Source organism: Chlorocebus sabaeus, chromosome 2 (assembly GCF_047675955.1).
Source record: "Chlorocebus sabaeus isolate Y175 chromosome 2, mChlSab1.0.hap1, whole genome shotgun sequence".
In the NCBI taxonomy this organism is placed as follows: domain Eukaryota; kingdom Metazoa; phylum Chordata; class Mammalia; order Primates; family Cercopithecidae; genus Chlorocebus; species Chlorocebus sabaeus.
This window is the reverse complement of record NC_132905.1, coordinates 61,382,190-61,401,291: the sequence shown is the minus strand read 5'-3', so window position 1 is coordinate 61,401,291 and position 19,102 is coordinate 61,382,190. Positions and strand designations below refer to the sequence as shown.

At 42.9% G+C, this 19,102-nt stretch overlaps 1 protein-coding gene across 1 annotated transcript in view; it reads left to right on the top strand.

Moving 5' to 3' along the window:
- The first annotated feature begins 9,965 nt into the window (after positions 1-9,965).
- Positions 9,966-19,102, top strand: part of NAPB (NSF attachment protein beta) — a 51,805-nt gene continuing 42,668 nt past the window's right edge. Inside the window, exon 1 of the mRNA XM_037993959.2 lies at positions 9,966-10,165. Coding sequence (XP_037849887.2) covers positions 10,068-10,165 — 98 coding nt within the window. The 5' untranslated portion in view covers positions 9,966-10,067. The remainder of the gene's footprint in view (positions 10,166-19,102) is intronic.

Below are 19,102 nucleotides of genomic sequence, written 5' to 3'. Positions count from 1 at the left end.
AACTTCAGGTGATAGATATGTCTGTTGTATGAATTGCAGTGATGATTCCACAGATGCATACGTACGACAAATCTCATCAAATTGTACACTTTAAATATGTGCAATTTGGCCTGGCGCAGTGGCTCACACCTGTAATCCCAACACTTTGGGGAGGCCAAGGTGGGCAGATCACATGAGGCCAGGAGTTCAAGATCTGCCTGGCCAACATGGTGAAACCCCATCTCTACTAAAAAACACAAAAATTAGCCGGGGAGCACACGCCTATAGTCTCAGCAACTCTGGAGGTGAGGTGAAAGGATTGCTTAAGCCCTGGAGGTCTAGAATGCAGTGAGCTGTGATTGTGCCACTTTACTCCAGCCTATCCTACAGAGTAAGACTCCGTCTAAAAAGAAAGAAAGAAAGAAAAAGGAAGGAAAGAAGGAAGGAAGGAAGGAAGGAAGGAAGGAAGGAAGGAAGGAAGGAAGGAAGGAAGGAAGGAAGGAAGGAAGGAAGGAATCTTTCCCAGGAGTCCAGCAAACCAGGCCTCCTATCTCAAGAGCTGAACCTGGTAACAGGCCACTGCTGGACCAGGCATGATGGCAAGTGTGGGATTCCTGTTGGATCAACCCGTGGCTTGGTGCTGTGTGGATGAGATGGTGCGTGTCCCACAGGGGCCCTCTATGAGTTGCAGAACTTTCTGGTTCTCTCTGTTGATGACCAAGCTCAGGATTTCTTTATCAGTCAAGCTCCTAGGAGAAGCAGGAAACAAACAATAACATGGTGATGTGTTTTATCCCAGCAGGCTCTGCTTGCGTGGGCTGAGGAACCTGCAGACAGGGAGTTTCCTGGCTGTAGCTTTTCATCACTCCTTCACCAGTAGATATGGCACTGGTGCTGGGAAAGGGTCACACTGTGACACTCTCTCCATCAGCTTACATCTGCTATCTGAAATTTTCCCATCACTCTGGGGAAACAAATCATCCTCTGTAAATAACACGGCTGATCTCAGTTGGTTTCTTCTCTCCACTCTCTCTTTTCTTTCTTTTTTTGCTTGTAGCACTATTTGACAAGCTCTGCTTTTTCCCCTAAATAATTTTGTTCTAGGCTGGCTGCTGACCTGGATATAACCCAGGCAGAAAGCAAGTCTATTTGCCACCCGTCTGCTGCCGGGCACCCTCCAAACATGGCCCAGGAAGGAATGGTTAGCAGTCTGTGCCTGCTTGAGGACTCTCTCAGCCATGGCTGCAGGGCGGGGGTAGGGGAGCAGAGTCCACACTGCCAGCAGCAGCTCCCACTGCAGCCCTGAGCCCTCACCTCCAGGGCAGTGGCAGAAGAACATGGCTGACCTTGGCTGGAAATGCCTTCTGATTCTGGGGAGCAGGCCAGCGGCAGGCGCACAGAATGTCAGCAAACAAGGCGGTGCTACAGATGGCTCCAAACTGGCATCACTCCAAAGGTCCCAGGGTACATTTTCTCTTTCCAGACACAGAAACCTGAGAAATCACAAGGCTTAAAAAGTCAGAGCGTGTCACAAGAGGCCAAGGATGTCCAGGGTGGAGGGGCTTATGGGGAGGTCATCGTCCTCACCCAGCCTTTGGTCTCCTTTCTGCAGATGTTTTCCACAACACGGTATCTGTTTACCAGCTCTTAAATAGTCATCAGGTTCCATTTTGAAAGCAAAGAAAAAGCAGGTGGATTCTGCAGGCCTTGACACTCCTGCTTCCACCTTCTCCTGAGATCTTTCTGGTTTTCTGTAAGCAGATGCTCTTCCCACTGAAGTAATGAGCAGCAAAAGCAGAAGAGGGCCAAGAGTTTGTTGAAATCTATAATTAAGACTTCAGGTTCAACTCTTTTGCCCATTTTTCTTTTTGGTTGTCTTCAGTTCATTCGTAGGATTTCTTTATCCTTCTTGCAAATATCATCCTCTGGGTTGTGGTTGTCTTTTCATTTTATTTATGGCATGTTGATGAAAAAATATTCTTAATCTTAATGGAAAGAATGTATTGATTTTTCTCTCATGGTTTGCATTTTTATGTCTTATTTAGGAAATCAAGGTCATAAAGCTACTTTTAAATAATTTTTTCTGAAATTTTAAAAGTTCAGCATTTCCCATTTATGTCCATAATCCATCCAGATATTTGTGCATGGTACGTTTACTAATGTTTTCTTCAGAATTTTTGTATCTATCTTCATGAGTTAAACTGGCCGATGATTGTTTTTTCTCATATTGTGCTTTCCTGGTTTGGGTTTCAAGGTTATACTGGCCTCATCCAATGAGTTGGGGAGCATGTCAGTCTGGGTCTCCACAGTCAGCACAGGCACACTTGCAACAGGAGAGTTCAGGGAAGTTTCCATACAGGGCACTGTGCAATGGTGCAGGTGCACAGAAACCCCAGGGCACAGGGCAAGTGTCTGCAGCTAGCAGCAGCCATGCCAGCAACCCTAAGCCTGAAATATGAGGTAAACAATCTAGAAAGAATTGGAGTGCCAGCTGGCCACCTTGTGGAGGGAGCAGGGGACAAACACCATGATCTCAATCCCCTCTGTCCTCTACCTCATGCCTAGGCATCTTGTTGTCAAACACAAACAGAAGTTATAGGGCACAAGAGCCCTACTGATGGAGTCCACAGCAGCCTGTGTTGTGGAGCAGAGAGCAGCATGGAGAAAGTGCATTAGTCAGGGTTCTCCAGAGAAACACGTAGATATGAAGATATTTATTATAAAGGATTGGCTTGTACAATTATGGAGGCCTCGAAGTCCACCATTTGCTGTTTGCAAGCTGGAAACCAAAGACAACCAATGGTATAGTTTGAAGGCCTGAGAGCTGGAGAACCACGGGTGTAGATTCCAACCCGAGACTGAAGGCTTAATAACCAGGAGTGCTGAGGACAGGAGAAGATTGATGTCAGAGTCCAAACAGCCAGGCAGAGCTAATTCAACCATCTGCCACTCGGGCACTCAGTGGATTGGATTGGATGGTGTCACTCATATTGGAAGCCATTTGCTTTTACTCAGTCCACTGATTCAAATGCTGACCTTTTCCAGAAACATCCTCACAGACCCATCCAGAAATAACATTTAACAGATATTGGGCATTCTGTGACCCAGTCAAGTTGACACATAAAATTAACCATAACAGAGGGGTAGCAAGTGGAGCTAGGGGGCAAACAGAAATTAGCCAGCGCCAGACGATTTCCCTCTGTCTTAATTCTCTTGAAGAGCTGCTAGTTTTTACCTTTTTACCCATTCCTTTTATGGATTGGGAAACGGAGATTCTATGATCTGACTTCATTTCATTTCTTTGTCCAGATACTCTCCCAATGTGCAGCTGATTTTCATCATTTGCAGAAGTTATCTTCTATAAAATCTCTGCAAACACAGAAGTAGTAAATGCTAAACCATTGTGCCCAGGAAAAATACAAGGCTTGGTTTCCTTGAGTCTCTGGTTACAACACTTTCTTTCAATTGATCAATATATAACCTCGTTTTATGTGTGTCTCCAGTTAGAGGTGTCTTTTAAAATATATATTGTTGACTCGTTATCATCAAGCTCATCACCAACAGCTCTGTAAATGCCTGAACGAAGCTTATTTAAGACACATTTTCTCCATAAGGCACCTCACAGCCTTCCTGTGCTTAGAAACTAGACAGCACTGCAGTACTATGCCTGGGGCCATTTTAAACAGCAAAATCGCCAACCAAAAAAGCACAAAACCGAAACCACATGTGGTGGCTCATACCTGTAATCCCAGCACTTTGGGAGGCCAAGGCTGAAGGCACTTGAGCTCAGGAGTTCAAGATCAACCTGGGTAACACAGCAAGACCCCACCTCTTAAAAACAAACAAACAAACAAACAAACAAACAAAAAAACACAAAATTGCAAAATGTGGCAGTAAACAGGCTGTGAAAAAGGACACTTGTTAACAATATAAGAGCTGGAACAAGGCTGGGAGTGGTGGCTCAAGGCCAAGGTGGGTGGATTACCTGAGGTCAGGAGTTCGAGACCAGCCTGATCAACATGGGGAAACCCCATCTCTACTAAAAATACAAAACTTAGCTGGGTATGGTGGCATGTGCCTGTATTCCCAGCTACTTGGGAGGCTGAGGCAGGAGAATTGCTTGAACCCAGGAGGTGTAGGTTACAGTGAGCTGAGATCGAGCCACTGCACTCCAGCCTGGTAGACAGAGTGAGACTCCATGTCAAAAAACAAACAAACAAACAAAAAACAACAACAACTGGAACAAGAAGGTAGAGTGTTGCTGTGTTTGACCTCAGCTTGGAACATATGTATCAGACCACCCACATTTTCCCACTCTGAGTGTCTGCAAAAGTGCCACAAGTGTTGATTTTAGGATTACAACTTAATTTCAGCAAGTAGGTAAGTTTGCAAATATGAAATCCATGAAAAATAAGGGTTGACTGTGTTTTTAAAGCCAGTTACTACCATGCTAAGAGTAGATTTGTGAAGACCCAGTTCTTCCCACCTGATTACGAAGAAATGCTAACACCACACCCTAAATAAGCCTGGGATAGTGTAATTTAGTGATGGTAAAATTATTTAACTTTCTGAGACAGTCTTAGATGTTTCCATAAGGGCCAGATGTGATGCAAACCAAATATACCACAGTGGACAAAGGTTTTGTGAAATTTGATTCATTCAACTATTGGCCATTAACAATCAATTACAAACACTTATAGCAACAGAGAAAATATATGTTTCATAAACAAACAAAAAATACAAACTATAAGCATACTCCTAGTAATACTTACATGTGTGTAAGTTTCATGGATAAAAATGAGATAGCACTATATATGTATAAAAAATTAAAAATGTTTCATTGGGTAGGTAGAATTATGAGCATCTTTTTTTCCTAAAATTTCTCCTAATGTAATATTAAATAATGATGTGAAAGGAATTCAAAGAGTATGTGGGAAATAAACCATTTTTCCCTTTAAGCAATTGTGTCTGTAGGTCATAACCATAACTTATATTAAGCATAGATAAGAAAGGTCCTAGAACATATAATATAAATAAAAAATGTCAAAATGATCTTATGCCCATTTGCCATAAATCAAGGCATCAAGTTAATTTCAAAACTTGTTTGTAGACTTTTATATCAGCTAATAAAAAGAAGAATATTTGGTCGGGCACAGTGGCTCATGCCCGTAATCCCAGCACTTTGGGAGGCAGAGATGGAAAGATTGCTTGAGCTCAGGAGTTTGAGACCAGCCTGGGCAAGACAGCAAGACCTCATCTCTACTCAAAATAAAAATTAAAAAAACAGCTGGGTTTGGTGGTACATGCCTGTAGTCCCAGCTACTCAGGAGGCTGAGGTAGGAGGATCACTTACTCCTGGGAGATTTAGGCTGCAGTGAGCTGTGATTGTGCACTTCAGCCTGGGCAGCAGAGCAAGACCCTGTCTCAAAAAAAAAAAAAAAAAAAGAAGAAGAAGAAGAAGACGACTTACTAATGACAATAATATGTATTTTCTCATAAGCATTTATTTTAACTTAATTTACCATTTTTTATTTTCCCTAACAGATATTTGTGTATATTTAATTTTACCTTTTCTAACTTTTTGGTCTGAATTTTGTAAAGTAATTTTTTAAGGAAAGGTTAAGTAAGATTAACAAAGTTACATTTGGGGAAACTTGTAACAATTTTGACAGGGTGTGAAATGTCACCCCACACACACATAACACACAAACACATAAACTGATGTTGTTTCAAAAAGTTTTTTAGAGATTAACAAAAGCTGTTTAATTATTTCTCTGAAATGTGCCATTCAAATGTTCTTGGGTTTTGTTAGTCTATGAGAAAAATGAAAAGAATCACTGTAAATAGAACAATTAAATTCTATCCTTAGATTTGCACAACCTCATCCACACAAATGGAAGATTTATTTTCATTAATGCATTCCTTTAACGATTTTGGGTGAAGAGCCTCCTGAAATGGACTTCCTTCTTCCCTGTCTTCTGAAGCAGAACACTCTGCTTTAGATGGTTTGACCTTGTCCGAAGACTCTGAGCCACGCTTAGCATTTCAGGCAGAAGCAAGGCTGAGATGTCATCAGAGGAGGCCACTGCAGACCTGGGTAGGGACCCTTGGGCCATGCCATGCAGGGCCATGTGAGCTGAGGGCTGTCCCCCAACCCCAGCGTAGGGGCTCCAGCTTCCCAACTTTGTCAATGAAACCAGAGTGGACCAGGGTGAGCACGGACTCCCTCTAACCTAGCTGTTGTGCTGTGAAAACATCTGCAAATCCTCGGAGGCCCTCCCATCAGGAAATGGTGTCTCATTTCCCTCCCCTTTAATGTGGGTGAGCCTTCTTGCTTTGCTTCAGTGAAGCAGCAGTGATGTCCTGTAACTTTCCATACTGGATCTTTGCCTGGTGCTTTCTCTCCTTCTGTGAACACGCGCAGATGGCTACACGCTTTCTCCATATCGATTCTGTTCTTTTCTGACTCTGGCTTTCTTAGTGTTGGGGTTCCCAAGTAGCCTCAGCCCTGTCTTGATGGATCATATTTCGGGGTGTGTGTTGATTCAGTCTGAACGTCCAGGTGTCCACCTCCATCTGCTCACAGGGAAAAGCCAGCAGTACTGTTGGCTCTGCCTTGTTCAGGCTACAGGCTCCTTTCCTGCTCTGACTTCTCAGAAACTCCCTGAAGCCTTTTTCATCTTTTCTTACACGTGTCTGGAGTTTCTGAAAAGCAAGGCACATAGAGGCTAGTGCCATCCACTAGGACTTGTGCAACGATAAAATTGTTCTCTGTGCAGTCCAATATAGTAGTGTAGGGGGGCATCTCACGCTCCATCCACCTTGGCTACTGGTGGAGTCTAAAAATTAAACTTATACAAGACAAGTTAATAGCAGAAAAGCACACAGATGTATTTGATACAAGTTTTACATGGCATGGGAGGCCTCATAAGGAAATAAAAACCCAAAGAAGCAGTTAGAGTGTGTTACTTATTTACTGAATTGGACAAAGAATAGTAAACTGAAAAATTGATGAGGCAGAGGAGCTTGGGCTAGGGTAGTTAATTGGATAGAAAAGTGACTAGGAAGGTAAGGGTTAGTTTAACAGGGTTTGTACAGAATTCTCTTGGACTCAACTTCCTGCCTTTGATGATAAAAATGTTGCTTTATTGCTAGTATAAGAAGGACATCTTTCATATGGGAGTTTCATCTCTTGCTTTAAAGAAACAAGAGGTTGGGGCCAGGTGCAGTGGCTCATGCCGTAATCCCAGCACTTTGGGAGGCCGAGGCGGGCGGATCGCGAGGTCAGGTGATCGAGACCATCCTGGCTAACACGGTGAAACCCCGTCTCTACTAAAAATACAAAAAATTAGCCGGGTGTGGTGGCGGGTGTCTGTAGTCCCAGTCACTCGGGAGGCTGAGGCAGGGGAATGGCATGAACCCAGGAGGCGGAGCTTGCAGTGAGCCGATATTGCACCACTGTGCTCCAGCCTGGGCAACAGAGCGAAATTGTCTCAAAAAAAAAAAAAAAAAAAAAAAAAGAAAGAAAAAGAAAGAAACAAGAGGTAAAAGCATCCAGTGTGTATTCTGTATGCAAAAATAAAAGAAAAAGGTCAAAGTAATCTTCTTGCACCTGTCGTTTTTCAGGTGTCTTTTTTTTTTTTTTTTTTTTTTTTTTTTGAGACAGGGTCTCACTCACTCTGTTGCCCAGGCTGGAGCGTAATAGCGCAATCTCGGCTCACTGCAACCTCTGTTCCACCTCTCAAGTTCAAGTGATTCTCCTGCCTTAGCCTCCTGAGTAACTGGGATTACAGGCATGCACCACCACACCCAGCTAATTTTTGTATTTTTTGTAAATTTTGTATTTTTAGTAGAGATGGGGTTTCATTGTGTTGGCTAGGCTGGTCTTGAACTAGTCACCTCACGTGATCCGTTTGCCTCAACCTCCCAAAGTTTTGGGATTACAGGTGTGAGCCACCGCCCTCAGGCATCTAACTTAGTCAATCCACCAGGTGTCTAACTTAGTCAATCCACCAGGGTGATATATTTTTAACTCTTTCAGTAGCCACTGGCTATGTGTGGCTATTGAGCACTTGAAATATGGCTAGTACAGCCCTGAAATGGAACTTTACATTTTATTTAATATTATTTAATGTGAATGTACATGGCCACCAGTGGTGAGCAGTTCCATCCTGGGCAGCGCAGGTGTGGGCAGTGGGTCCTTTGGCTCTTCTCCAAGGTGACTTCTACTCTTCTCCTGATCCACACCAGGGGTGCTTCTCCTTTTCTTTTCCTTCTTGTTTCAAGGATTCCTCAACTGTCTCTCTAGTCAGGCCTTATTCTGTGATGTTCATCTCTCTGCCCTGCCTCCTTTCCTCCCCCCGCCTCTGGGAGAAGAAAGCACTTGCTCTACACAGTAATTACATTTTGAAGGTTTTCTCCCGCTTTGGTGTGGACTGGCGGAATGGTGGGAGTGCCCACAAATTTCCTGTGACAAAGAAGAGAATGAAGGAAATTACCAGAAACCACCAAAAATGTCTCTCTTAATTGCAAGTACTAGCTTCGAGGAGGCAGTCTGTTCCGGCTCCTTTTCAACTGACTACAGATTTGAGAATCTAGAACTGTGTGCTTTAGAATAGGGGTGGATTTCAAAATGTGCATTTTCTAGACCCCAGCTGCAAGAGACCTTGATACCAAAACCCAGTGGCCTAGCAATCAGTATTTCTTAAATATCCGTTAGAGCTTCTGCATCAAACCACGTTTGGGAACTGATTTAATCAACACACTGATTTACTTAGGAGTTTTTGATTTAGCCTCACTCCATTAAACGCCCATAGACTGCTCTGCTTTCCAAATGCTTATGTTCACTTTTTACGATTTTTCTCTGATCTCCCCTGCATTTATGGTCACCTCCAACTTCCTGCCTCCTTCTCTCTCCAAAAGCACACAGATCAGCTTTTCAAAGTTAGAATAACGCATGTAGTAATCATAAATAAACTGCATGAAGAGCTGAGATTTCTTTTTATCTCTACAGAGGCCTCAAATGTATGAACTCTGTGATATGTGCTTTAATCAACTTTCTTTCTAGGAGTTTGGCCCCTCTTGCCTTGCTCTCTACAGACAGTCTTCATTTTTAAAAATTTTGCATGCCAGTGCCCAGAGTGTATTTATTAATAGTTTGAAACTGTCATAAATCCTCAGCATCTCTGCCATAGCACTGCCAAGCTTGAATGGTCTAGACATTGTATTCAAAAATAACTCTCTCTGGGACAGGCCTGAAAGTCTCTGGCACAGGATTCCATCTATCTATGGATACTTCTCCTGGGAGATTAAAAGTCTTCCTGGCAGGCACAAATTTTGTCCCTGGAGATCCATCCACTATGGCCAGTATTATGTAAAGGATAAGAGTTCAGTGGTTGATATCCACTGAATATAACTCAGTCAACAAAAGAGTGGATTGTGCATATATTGCATATATGCAACTCATTTATAACCAAGGAAGAAAGGACCAACAGAAAGTTAGTTTGGGGAGATTTAAAAATAACTGAACTTATATTGGGGAAGTCTTGCTCTTGGAGATGAAAATGGCTTTTATTGCCAGCTGTTGCTCGTTTTTTGGTAGGCGGTATCAAGCACGTGATGCTTTGGTGGCTACACCAGATTCTCTTTTGCAGAACTTGCATGTAGGGTGTGGGTTCCATCCAATCTGTTATCCCCCTGTTCCTTCATCCGTCCCATTGCCATGCGAGTTTTACTGAGTAGGTGATATTTACTAGAGGCCACGGATCATTTACCATGTCCTCATACCTAAAAGATTAAAGTTCACCTTGGCCCAGGACCCCTCTGGGTGGTCACGCCCCCTGCGCCGATGTTCCGGGAGTTAGCTGTGCGTATGCTCGGCTCACACACACCCCGCTCCGGAGCCTCCTGGGAACTGTAGTAGGCGGTTCGCGCATCCCCGCCCCCATGACAGGACCTGGGCTACAGCTCCCGAAAGGCCTCGCGCGTCGCGCCTGCGCCTGCGCCCCTGCGGCCGCCAGAGGGAGGGCTAAGGCGCCTGGGCGCGCAGCGAGCCGGCTGAGGGGGCTGTGGCGGCTGCGGCTGGCGACATGGACAACGCGGGGAAGGAGCGTGAGGCGGTACAGCTGATGGCGGAGGCCGAGAAGCGAGTCAAGGCCTCCCACTCCTTCCTCCGAGGGCTGTTTGGGTGAGCGCCAGACCGTGCATGCCCTAGGGGGTCTCGGTACTTGGCCCCCTTCCTTTCACGCTGACCCCCCGAGTCCCCCACGCGACCTCTGGGACCCTCAGACCACGCCTAGGGGCCCTCAGCCTGCAGGCGTCCTCCAGAAATCCTGTAGGGCCCCCTAGCGCCCCCTGGAGCCCCCAGGACGCCCCGGGGCCCTCAGTCCGCACGCGCCCTCCGGAGACCCCACAGGGCCCCCCAGGGTCCCTGGAAACGCCGCATCCTCCCAGGGGCTCTCAGCCCCCACGCGCACTTTAGAGACCCCGTAGGGCCGGCAGAACCCCCCAGGGTTCCTCAGCCCCCACACGCCCTCCAGATCCCCTAACACGCCCCCTTGGAATCCCCAGAGTCTCACAGGGACCCTCAGCCCCCACGCGCCTTTCAGAGAACCCCTAGGACCCCCAGATCCCCCCAAGCGCCCCACGAAGCCCCTAGAACACTCTAGGGGGGCTGTCAGCCCCATGCGCCCTCTGGAGACCCCGGATCTTCCCCGTCGCCCTGGCCCGGGTTGGTGCAGGGGCCCCACTACCTAGCAGGTCAGCAGCTCCCTGAGGGCCGGGGGCGGGGTAGCCCGGGGCGCGCGTGGGGCCCCCTTCTCCGTGCGTGGCGAGTCGTATTGGTGCATTTCGCCACGTTGAAGCCCGTATTGCTCCGGAGACCGGTCCGGGTGAGGCGCGCCCAGGAGGAACCGGAGGGGTCAGTGCAGGGGCCGCCCCTGGCGCCTGGCACGCGCTTCTGGGGGCGTCCTGCCTGCTGGTGGGCCCCGCGGGGGAGGGGGCTGCCAGGCGCCGGATCCAGAGCTGGTGTGCTTGTTGGCCTCCCGCCAGTGGCCTTGCGCTGAGTACACCTTTAGTAAATACTTGAATAATGAACGAATGTATTTTCTCAGCATAGTGTTTTTCCTTCTCCAGAGATTGATAGCCAGGGCCTCCTGTTTGATTAACGGTGACGCTGCTCCTGTTTAAGTCAGCGCCCTTTGGGAATCCCGTTAATATCCTGTAATTCTTCCTTTCTCTCTTAAGGAGGATTTTGAATTCCAGCCTCTCAAAAAGCAGAGCCCGCACTGACAGCCCAGAATTTTTCTGGGCTGTTGAATATGTGAATGATTCAGCTGTTTAGGATGAGAAAGGCAGAAATTTTGTGTGTGCTGGTTTTCATTTTTTTCTTTTGAAAGTGAAAGATCCTTTGCTGTTACCAAGAGCAGATACTTAACCCATTGCATGACTAGACACGATTTCATTTCCGTACACATTCAGTTCAGACTCTTATTTCCGAAGACACACATAATGGGCTCTTAGCTTGTTTTGCCAACTTCATTCTTTTGGCTATAAATTATAGTACTTTACGGCTATTGATATATCTTTAGGAAACGCTTAAGGACAAGTTTCGTGCAGTACTCATAACTACAGAAATGCATAAAGGGCTGCAAAAATGCATGAAGATAAGGGTCCCTGTCCTCAAGAACCTCTAAGAGGACATTTATCACAGCTGATTTCTAAATTTCTCATGTGATGTGTAGGAAATATAGCTATGAATTATGTTTTGTTTTGCATTTAAAAGTTATAACAGTACCATCAAGTGCTAGCGCCACACTAACTCCTTTTAAATGTTTTGATTCACAAAACATTTAAAATTCACTCTGATAAAATTTAATGCCATAGTACCTCATGCCGGGAGGTTATTTTAATGTTACAATGTATTTCAAGTCAGGAAGTGCTTCCCTGTGGGAGAGTCTGTAACTGGCAGAGGAAAAAGCATGACAGCACTTGGTGCTTGTCTCAGGAGAACACTCCTTTTGGGAAAGAGGTTTTCGATGTTTTTAGGAAACTAGGCCAAATCTTGAGCTTATAATCCTTAAAGGATTTTGAAAAGCCTTTGTTTTTAAAGAAACATCTCCCTTTTAACTGTTGCTACCTATGTTATTGACAGGACATATACGAAGACCAGTCTTCACCATTCACACTCAGTTTACACAAAAGTTAGTGCATCTTAGTTCTTACCCGGGTACAACAGGTCAGTTTATTATCTAGCTTTGGGACTTAGGACAAGTTACTTAGCCTCTCTGTGCTTCAGTTTCCAGTGTATAAAATGGAGACAATAATAGTATATCTCAAAATTTATGCGGGTTCAGTGAGGTTATGTTTGTAAAACGTTTGGAACCATGGATGTTGGAGACAGTGACTATGAGATATTAATTAACATATTAATCAAAATTGTCAGCTCCAGTTATTTATCAAAGAAGCAGTAGACCAAACAGATGACTTTTCCAGAATTTCAGAGCCAAAGACCTTTTAGAATACATCACTGATTTATTTATTTATTTATTTATTTATTTATTTATTTATTTATTTATTTATTTTTGAGACAGAGTCTCACACTGTTGCCCGGGCTGGAGTGCAGTGGTGCGATCTCAGCTCACTGCAACCACTGCCTCCCAGGTTCAAGCGATTCTCCTGCCTCAGTCTCCTGAGTAGCTGGGATTACAGCCGCCCACTACCATGCCTGGCTAGTTGTTCTTTTTTTTTTTTGTATTTTTAGTAGAGACAGGGTTTCGCTATGTTGGCCAGACCGGTCTTGAACTCCAGACCTCATGATCCATCCACCTTGGCCTCCCAAAGTGCTGGGTTTACAGGCATGAGTCACTGCGCCCAGCCTCATTGATCTTTTAATGAAATAAAATATCTGAAAGAGCTTTAACCATTAATGCAAGTGTGATTTATACTTTGAAGACTGTTATTTCCAGTAATACTTGCTCCAGGAAAGCTTGCAGGAAGAAGAGTACTTAAAGTTTTAGGAGTTAAGTAATATTATATAATTACTGAAGCCAGAAAACAGACATAGTGTCTCTGTGACAGCTGGACAATTAAGATTCTGTATCAGTGTTAGATGTTTAGAATCCTACCTTATAGATGGCATGTATCATCACTTTTCTAGACTGGAATACATGTCACTCCACCCTGCCCCTGCCTTCTTAGCTATAGAATGTCCCCCATATTCATTCCTAAAGGTCTACATGTAATCCTTTATTTAAAATGCAGGGTAGTCCATCTCTACGTCAGACTCCTGAATTAACGTAACACAAAATTAATAAAACACACAGACTGACTTGAATATCATCAGAGCTCATGAGCTGACTAGCTGGTGCTTTAAAGAGGACAGGTGATCTGTTTTGAGGTTGTGGCAGTCATTAAAAGGTGCTTGGCATATTGCAGATATTTCACATCACAGACATTCTGAATGTTCTGTCTGCAGATTAAAGCCTGTCATGAGTTTTCCTCTAGTGTTTACCACTCACACTGGTTTTGTGGCAATACTGTATTCTTAGTAGTATTCTACAGTTTTTTTTGTTGTTGTTGTTGCTTTCAGTAAAATTAGATGAAAATATACTTAATGTATTTATGAGAATGTATCAGTCAAATATTTCTTCTCTGTGTAAGGCACAAATCCTGTGCCTTATCTGCTTGATAGGTAAGGTATCAGTATTCCTTCCCCACCCCCACCTTCCTCCCCAGGAAAAGGGCTGACAAGGGATGCAAACATTGCAGGAAACCACTGTTGTGATGGTTTGTGTTTCTGCTTAATTACCAGTTAAACAGTGATGTGCTTTTGTAGTTGTGGAGTTAAAACTTTTTCTCAAGTTTGTAGTATAGTACATTTAGTAAAACTGCTTCCAAAGGAGTTGTATTGTCCTTTAGTTTGTTGCCAGGAATGAGCTATGGAATTTTGTAGTTAATTTCAAATTCTAACATATAATGTTAATGAGCTACTCGTATGATTTTAAATCGGCCTGAGGCTGACATTAAGATAGTTTTCAATTGGAAAAGCCTCTTTTAATACTATCCCCTCCATCTTGTTGCTGTGAGACCCGACTGGGAATAACCTGCACAATGCATGTAGAAGAAAGTGCTTAAGAATGACAGTGGAGACCAGATGCAGTGGCTCACGCCTGTAATCCCAGCACTCTGGGAGGCCAAGGCGGGAGGATCACTTGAAGTCAGGAGTTTGAGACCAGGCTAGCCAACATGGTGAAACCCTGTCTCTACTAAAAATACAAAAATTAGCCTGGTGTGGTGGCAGGCACCTGTAATACCAGCTACTTGGTAGGCTGAGGCGGGAGAATCACTTGAACCTGATAGGCAGAGGTTGTAGTGAGCTGAGATCGTGCCACAGCACTCCAGCCTGGGCCCCTGAGTGAGACTCCGTCTCAAAAAAAAAAAATGCCAATGGAAAGATGTTCTTTATGGTTAACGCTGTCTTTTGCCTTTCAGTGTTTAGTCTCAGAGTTTACACAAGAGCTATAAATCTGGCAATGTCAATGTAAATTTAATGAAAGGCCCCACTGGGTTATCTTGAAATAATTGTGAATCTATAATTTATTAACTGTTTGTGAAAATTGTGAATATTAAGCATTGCAGACTATAAATTATCAGTATTCTTCACTTGTGTTTATTTCAACAAAGACTGCTTTTAAGTTTTGCCAAAATATGGTGGGGCCATGTGATAACATAGGTGAAGCATTTAGGTTTTCCTCAGTTACAATTGTTGTTCAAATGCAGATTGAGCTTTTAAAAAAATTATTAGGCTCAAGTTTACTTATAGAGACAGGTGATACAGTATAAGAAATATATATGTGTATTTGTGTATCTTTCTCAAAAGAAATAGATTATAAATTGAACAATTACTTTTATAAATTATATAATACACATAAGAAATATAATTATATTATTATTCATGGGGAGACCAGGTGGCGGTTCAAGTTCTCTCATTTACTGTTTTGGTGACTATAGTCAAGTAAATCATACTCAGAACTTGTTTTCTTAGTTTTCAAATGGGCAGAGGGACAGAATCTGTTTTTCATGGTTGTTAAGGATTGAATGAGGTCAGAATGCTTATTCAGTTGCACAGAGCTATATGACTTTATTATAATTGTTTGGTTTTCTGATTTTTTTTTTTTTTTTTTTTTTGAGACGGAGTCGCGCTCTGTGGCCCAGGCTGGAGTGCAGTGGTGCAATCTCAGCTCACTGCAAGCTCCGCCTCCCGGGTTCAGGACATTCTCCTGCCTCAGCCTCCGGAGTAGCTGGGACTACAGGCGCCTGCCACCGCGCTTGGCTAATTTTTTTGTATTTTTAGTAGAGACGGGGTTTCACCGTGTTAGCCAGGATAGGCTCGATCTCCTGACCTCGTGATCTGCCCGCCTCGGCCTCCCAAAGTGCTGGGATTACAGGCGTGAGCCACTGCGCCCGGCCAGTTTTCTGATTTTAGGTTGTTACAGCTTGGTATCAAATAATAAGCTGTTACCAGACTGGCCTTTTTCTTGTTGCATTTTTGCAGTTTTCTCCACATATTCTTTCATTCTTGTGAGCTCTGTGAGGTGCAGTTACTCTGGAGAGAGAGGGAGGGCCAGTGGTCATGTGTGGCTCCTTGGAAGTCTGCCTGTTTTGTTGCTGTGGCTAACACGTCACCTAGCCTGAGGCATGTGGTGGGCACGTGGTAAATATTGGTGGAGAGAATGAATGTATTAATGCTAATATAAATGCTGATGTTTTTTCTTTTATTCTTACCTAGTTTTCAAGAGTAAAGCTATACCAAGTAAAGGAGATTTTAAGTCACTTTCTTCCGTTTTATGTATGTATTTATTTTTTTGAGACAAGCTCTCACTCTGTTGCCTAGGCTGGAAGGCAGTGGCGAGATATCTGCCCACTTCAATCTTGACCTCCTGAGCTCAAGAGATCCTCCCACCTCAGCCTCCCAAGTAGCTAGGACTGCAAGCATGCACTACCATGCCTGACTAATTTTGTATTTTTTGTAGAGACAGGGTCTTGCTATGTTGCCCAGGCTGGTCTGCAACTCCGGGACTGAAATGATCTGCTCTGCTGACCTCAACTTCCCAAACTGCTGCTGTTACAGCGGTTAGCCCCCGTACCAGGCCTTTTATTTAAATATTTGTTTATTATAAACATTGTAACTGTACACGGTAGAAAAGTACAAGGAGTACAGAGAGTTTTCTTCTTCTTCTTTTTTTTTTTTTTTTGATGGAGTCTTGCTCTGTTGCCCAGGCTGGAGTGCAGTGGCGTGATCTTGGCTCACTGCAACCTCTGCCTCCTGGGCTCAAGCAATTCTCCTGCCTTAGTTTCCCAAGTAGCTGGGATTACAGACATGTGCCACCACGCCCAGCTAATTTTTGTATTTTTAGTAGAGACAGGGTTTCACCATGTTGGCTAGGCTGGTCTTGAATTTCTGACCTCGTGATCCGCCTGCCTCGGCCTCCCAAAGTGCTAGAATTACAGGCGTGAGCCACCGTGCCCAGCACAGAGAGTTTTCAGTTGAAAAGAAAAGTTCTCTGAGCCTTTTCCATAATCTCACTCCTAAGAGGCAACCATTTTTAACTTTCTCATTAGTTTTTCTGATGGTTACCACCATATTTCTAAATAATTTTAGAGCACTTCTACTTCTTGATTTCTTGATTTTAGACAGTATCTATTGATTTTGCTAAAAATGATGAAGAATTTATTATAACTTTCATGGTCTTAGATTTTCCCCTTTACCCCCTCATTTTACTTAGTTATATCTCAATCTCTATTACCTTGTGTATATAAACAGCAGATTTAAATCTTAATTAATCATGTGAATTAATGCTGAATAAGTATTTAAGCTAATCAAAATATTTTACTTAAAAATTTTTTAATATATTTTTCTATTTTTGTGAGTTATGGAGTCAAAGAGAATATATTGTCCAAATTGCGATATTTTTGAGATACTAAGGAAATGGGTACAAATCAAGCATGTCTATGCAGTGAGGACACAGAATCACCCTAGTTACAGACTTCATATACTCTTCTTAGATTTTTACATTGTGTTTATTTGATTGGATGATAAAATCAGTAAAGCTTTTGTACCTTCAAAGAATTTTCAGTGACTAATAAAGTTCACAGTAAGGAAACTTGGAAGTAGTTTCAGAATGTTAACTATTTTTGTGTTTAAGTAGAACTTATAAGTAATAAGAAAATTGAATAAGTCAGTACTTTCTTGAATTAAGGTATCTTTTTTCATGGTAAGGACATGTCTGTCAATTCCAGTTTTAGTCCGTGTTTTCATTAGGCATTAGTGTTGTATTTTGAAGCCCTTTTTGAGTATCTGTGGAGATAAACATTTTTCTCCTTAGAGTTATTATATGTTAATTAGTAAATACGAGGCCTCGCATTGTACTGTCCTTGCACTCTTGGAGTAAATCTCTCAGGATTGTAATATATTTTTAAATTTAGATTCTATTTTTTATTTATTTATTTATTTATTTATTTATTTATTTATTTGTGACAGGGTCTCACTTTGTCGCCCAGGCTGGTGTGCTCATTACTCACTGCAACCTCCGCCTCCCAGGCTTAAGTGCTCCTTCCACCTTAGCCTCCTGAGCAGCTGGGATTACAGGCACAGGCCACCATGCCCAGCTAATTTTTGTATTTTTATTAGATATGGGGTTTCAGCATGTTGGCTAGGCTGGTTTCAAACTCCTGGGCTCGAATGATCTACCTGGTTCGTCTCCCACAGGGCTGGGATTATAGGCGTGAGCCACTGTGCCCGGCCTAGATTCCATTTTTACATATATGATTTAGGATTGTTTTATCTACAGTTCATTTGTATGTAGTCTTTATCAGCTTGAAGTATTGCTGTTGCAGGTGCCTCCCAAAAATAATTTGGATTTTTTCTTTTTTTTCTTTTTTTTGGACTCCAGTCTTTGAAGGTTTAAGAATATACCACAGTGAAACCATTGGGGCTTTTGATGGGTATTTCTTTGATAACTTTCTTGTTTTTGTCTCTGGAGTTTGTAATTAAATTTTCTTTCTCTACTGATGTCAATTTTGGTAAATTGTGTTTTCCTAGGAAATAATTCATTTTATCTAAGTTTTAAAAAATATATTTGCATTGTGCATAGTAGTCTTTTCTGATTTTTAAAAATGTTCTGTTTTAGTAATTTTCTTCTATCACTTTATTTTTGTATTTGTGCTTTTTACCTTTTTTCCTTGATTCTTTTGATTCTTTTTCCCTAAACAACGAATATTTTGATTGATTTGTTCTACTGGTTTTGTGTTTTCTGTCTTACTGACTTCTACTTTTATCTTTATTGCTTTCTTTGGCTTCTTTTGTTTTTCCCTCTGGTTCATTTTTCTAGGGAGGTGTTTTTTCACTGTTTTCATTATTTTATTTGTATGGATTCAAATATTCATGGCTATACTTTTGTTCTTAAAACTGCTTCAGTTGTATTTTATAGATCTTGTTATACAATATTTTTATCTTAGTTTGTTTCCCCTTTGTTCCAAGAGGTTTTTTTTTAAGGGTTTTATTCCAGATAGACAGAATGGCCTTTCTTTGTATATTATTACTTAAACTTCTTTTTTTTTCATTATGATCAGAGATTTTCTTTGCCACTTAATATATTGTTGGTGTTCATGAATGGTCCAGGTACACAAATTTTTTTTAGACACGGAGTCTTACTGTGTTTCCCAAGATGGTCTTGAACTCGTGGCCTCAAACAATCCTCCTGCTTTGGCCTCTCAGAGAGTGCTGGGATCATGGGCATGAGCCACCTGCACCCAGCCCCCATGTACACTTTATTTTTTTGGAGACAGAGTCATGCTGTCGCCCAGGCTGGAGTACAGTGGTGCAACTCACTGCAATCTCCGCCACCTAGGTTCAAGCGATTCTCCTGCTTCAGCCTCCCCAGTAGCTAGGAATACAGGCATGTGCCACCCCACCTGGCTAATTTTTGTATACTTAGTAGAAACGGGGCTTCACCGTGTTGGCCAGACTGGTCTCAAACTCCTGACCTCAAATGATCCAATTGCCTCGGCCTCCCGAAGTGCTGGGATTGTAATCCCCTGTGTGTACTTTAGAAGGTGGATATTT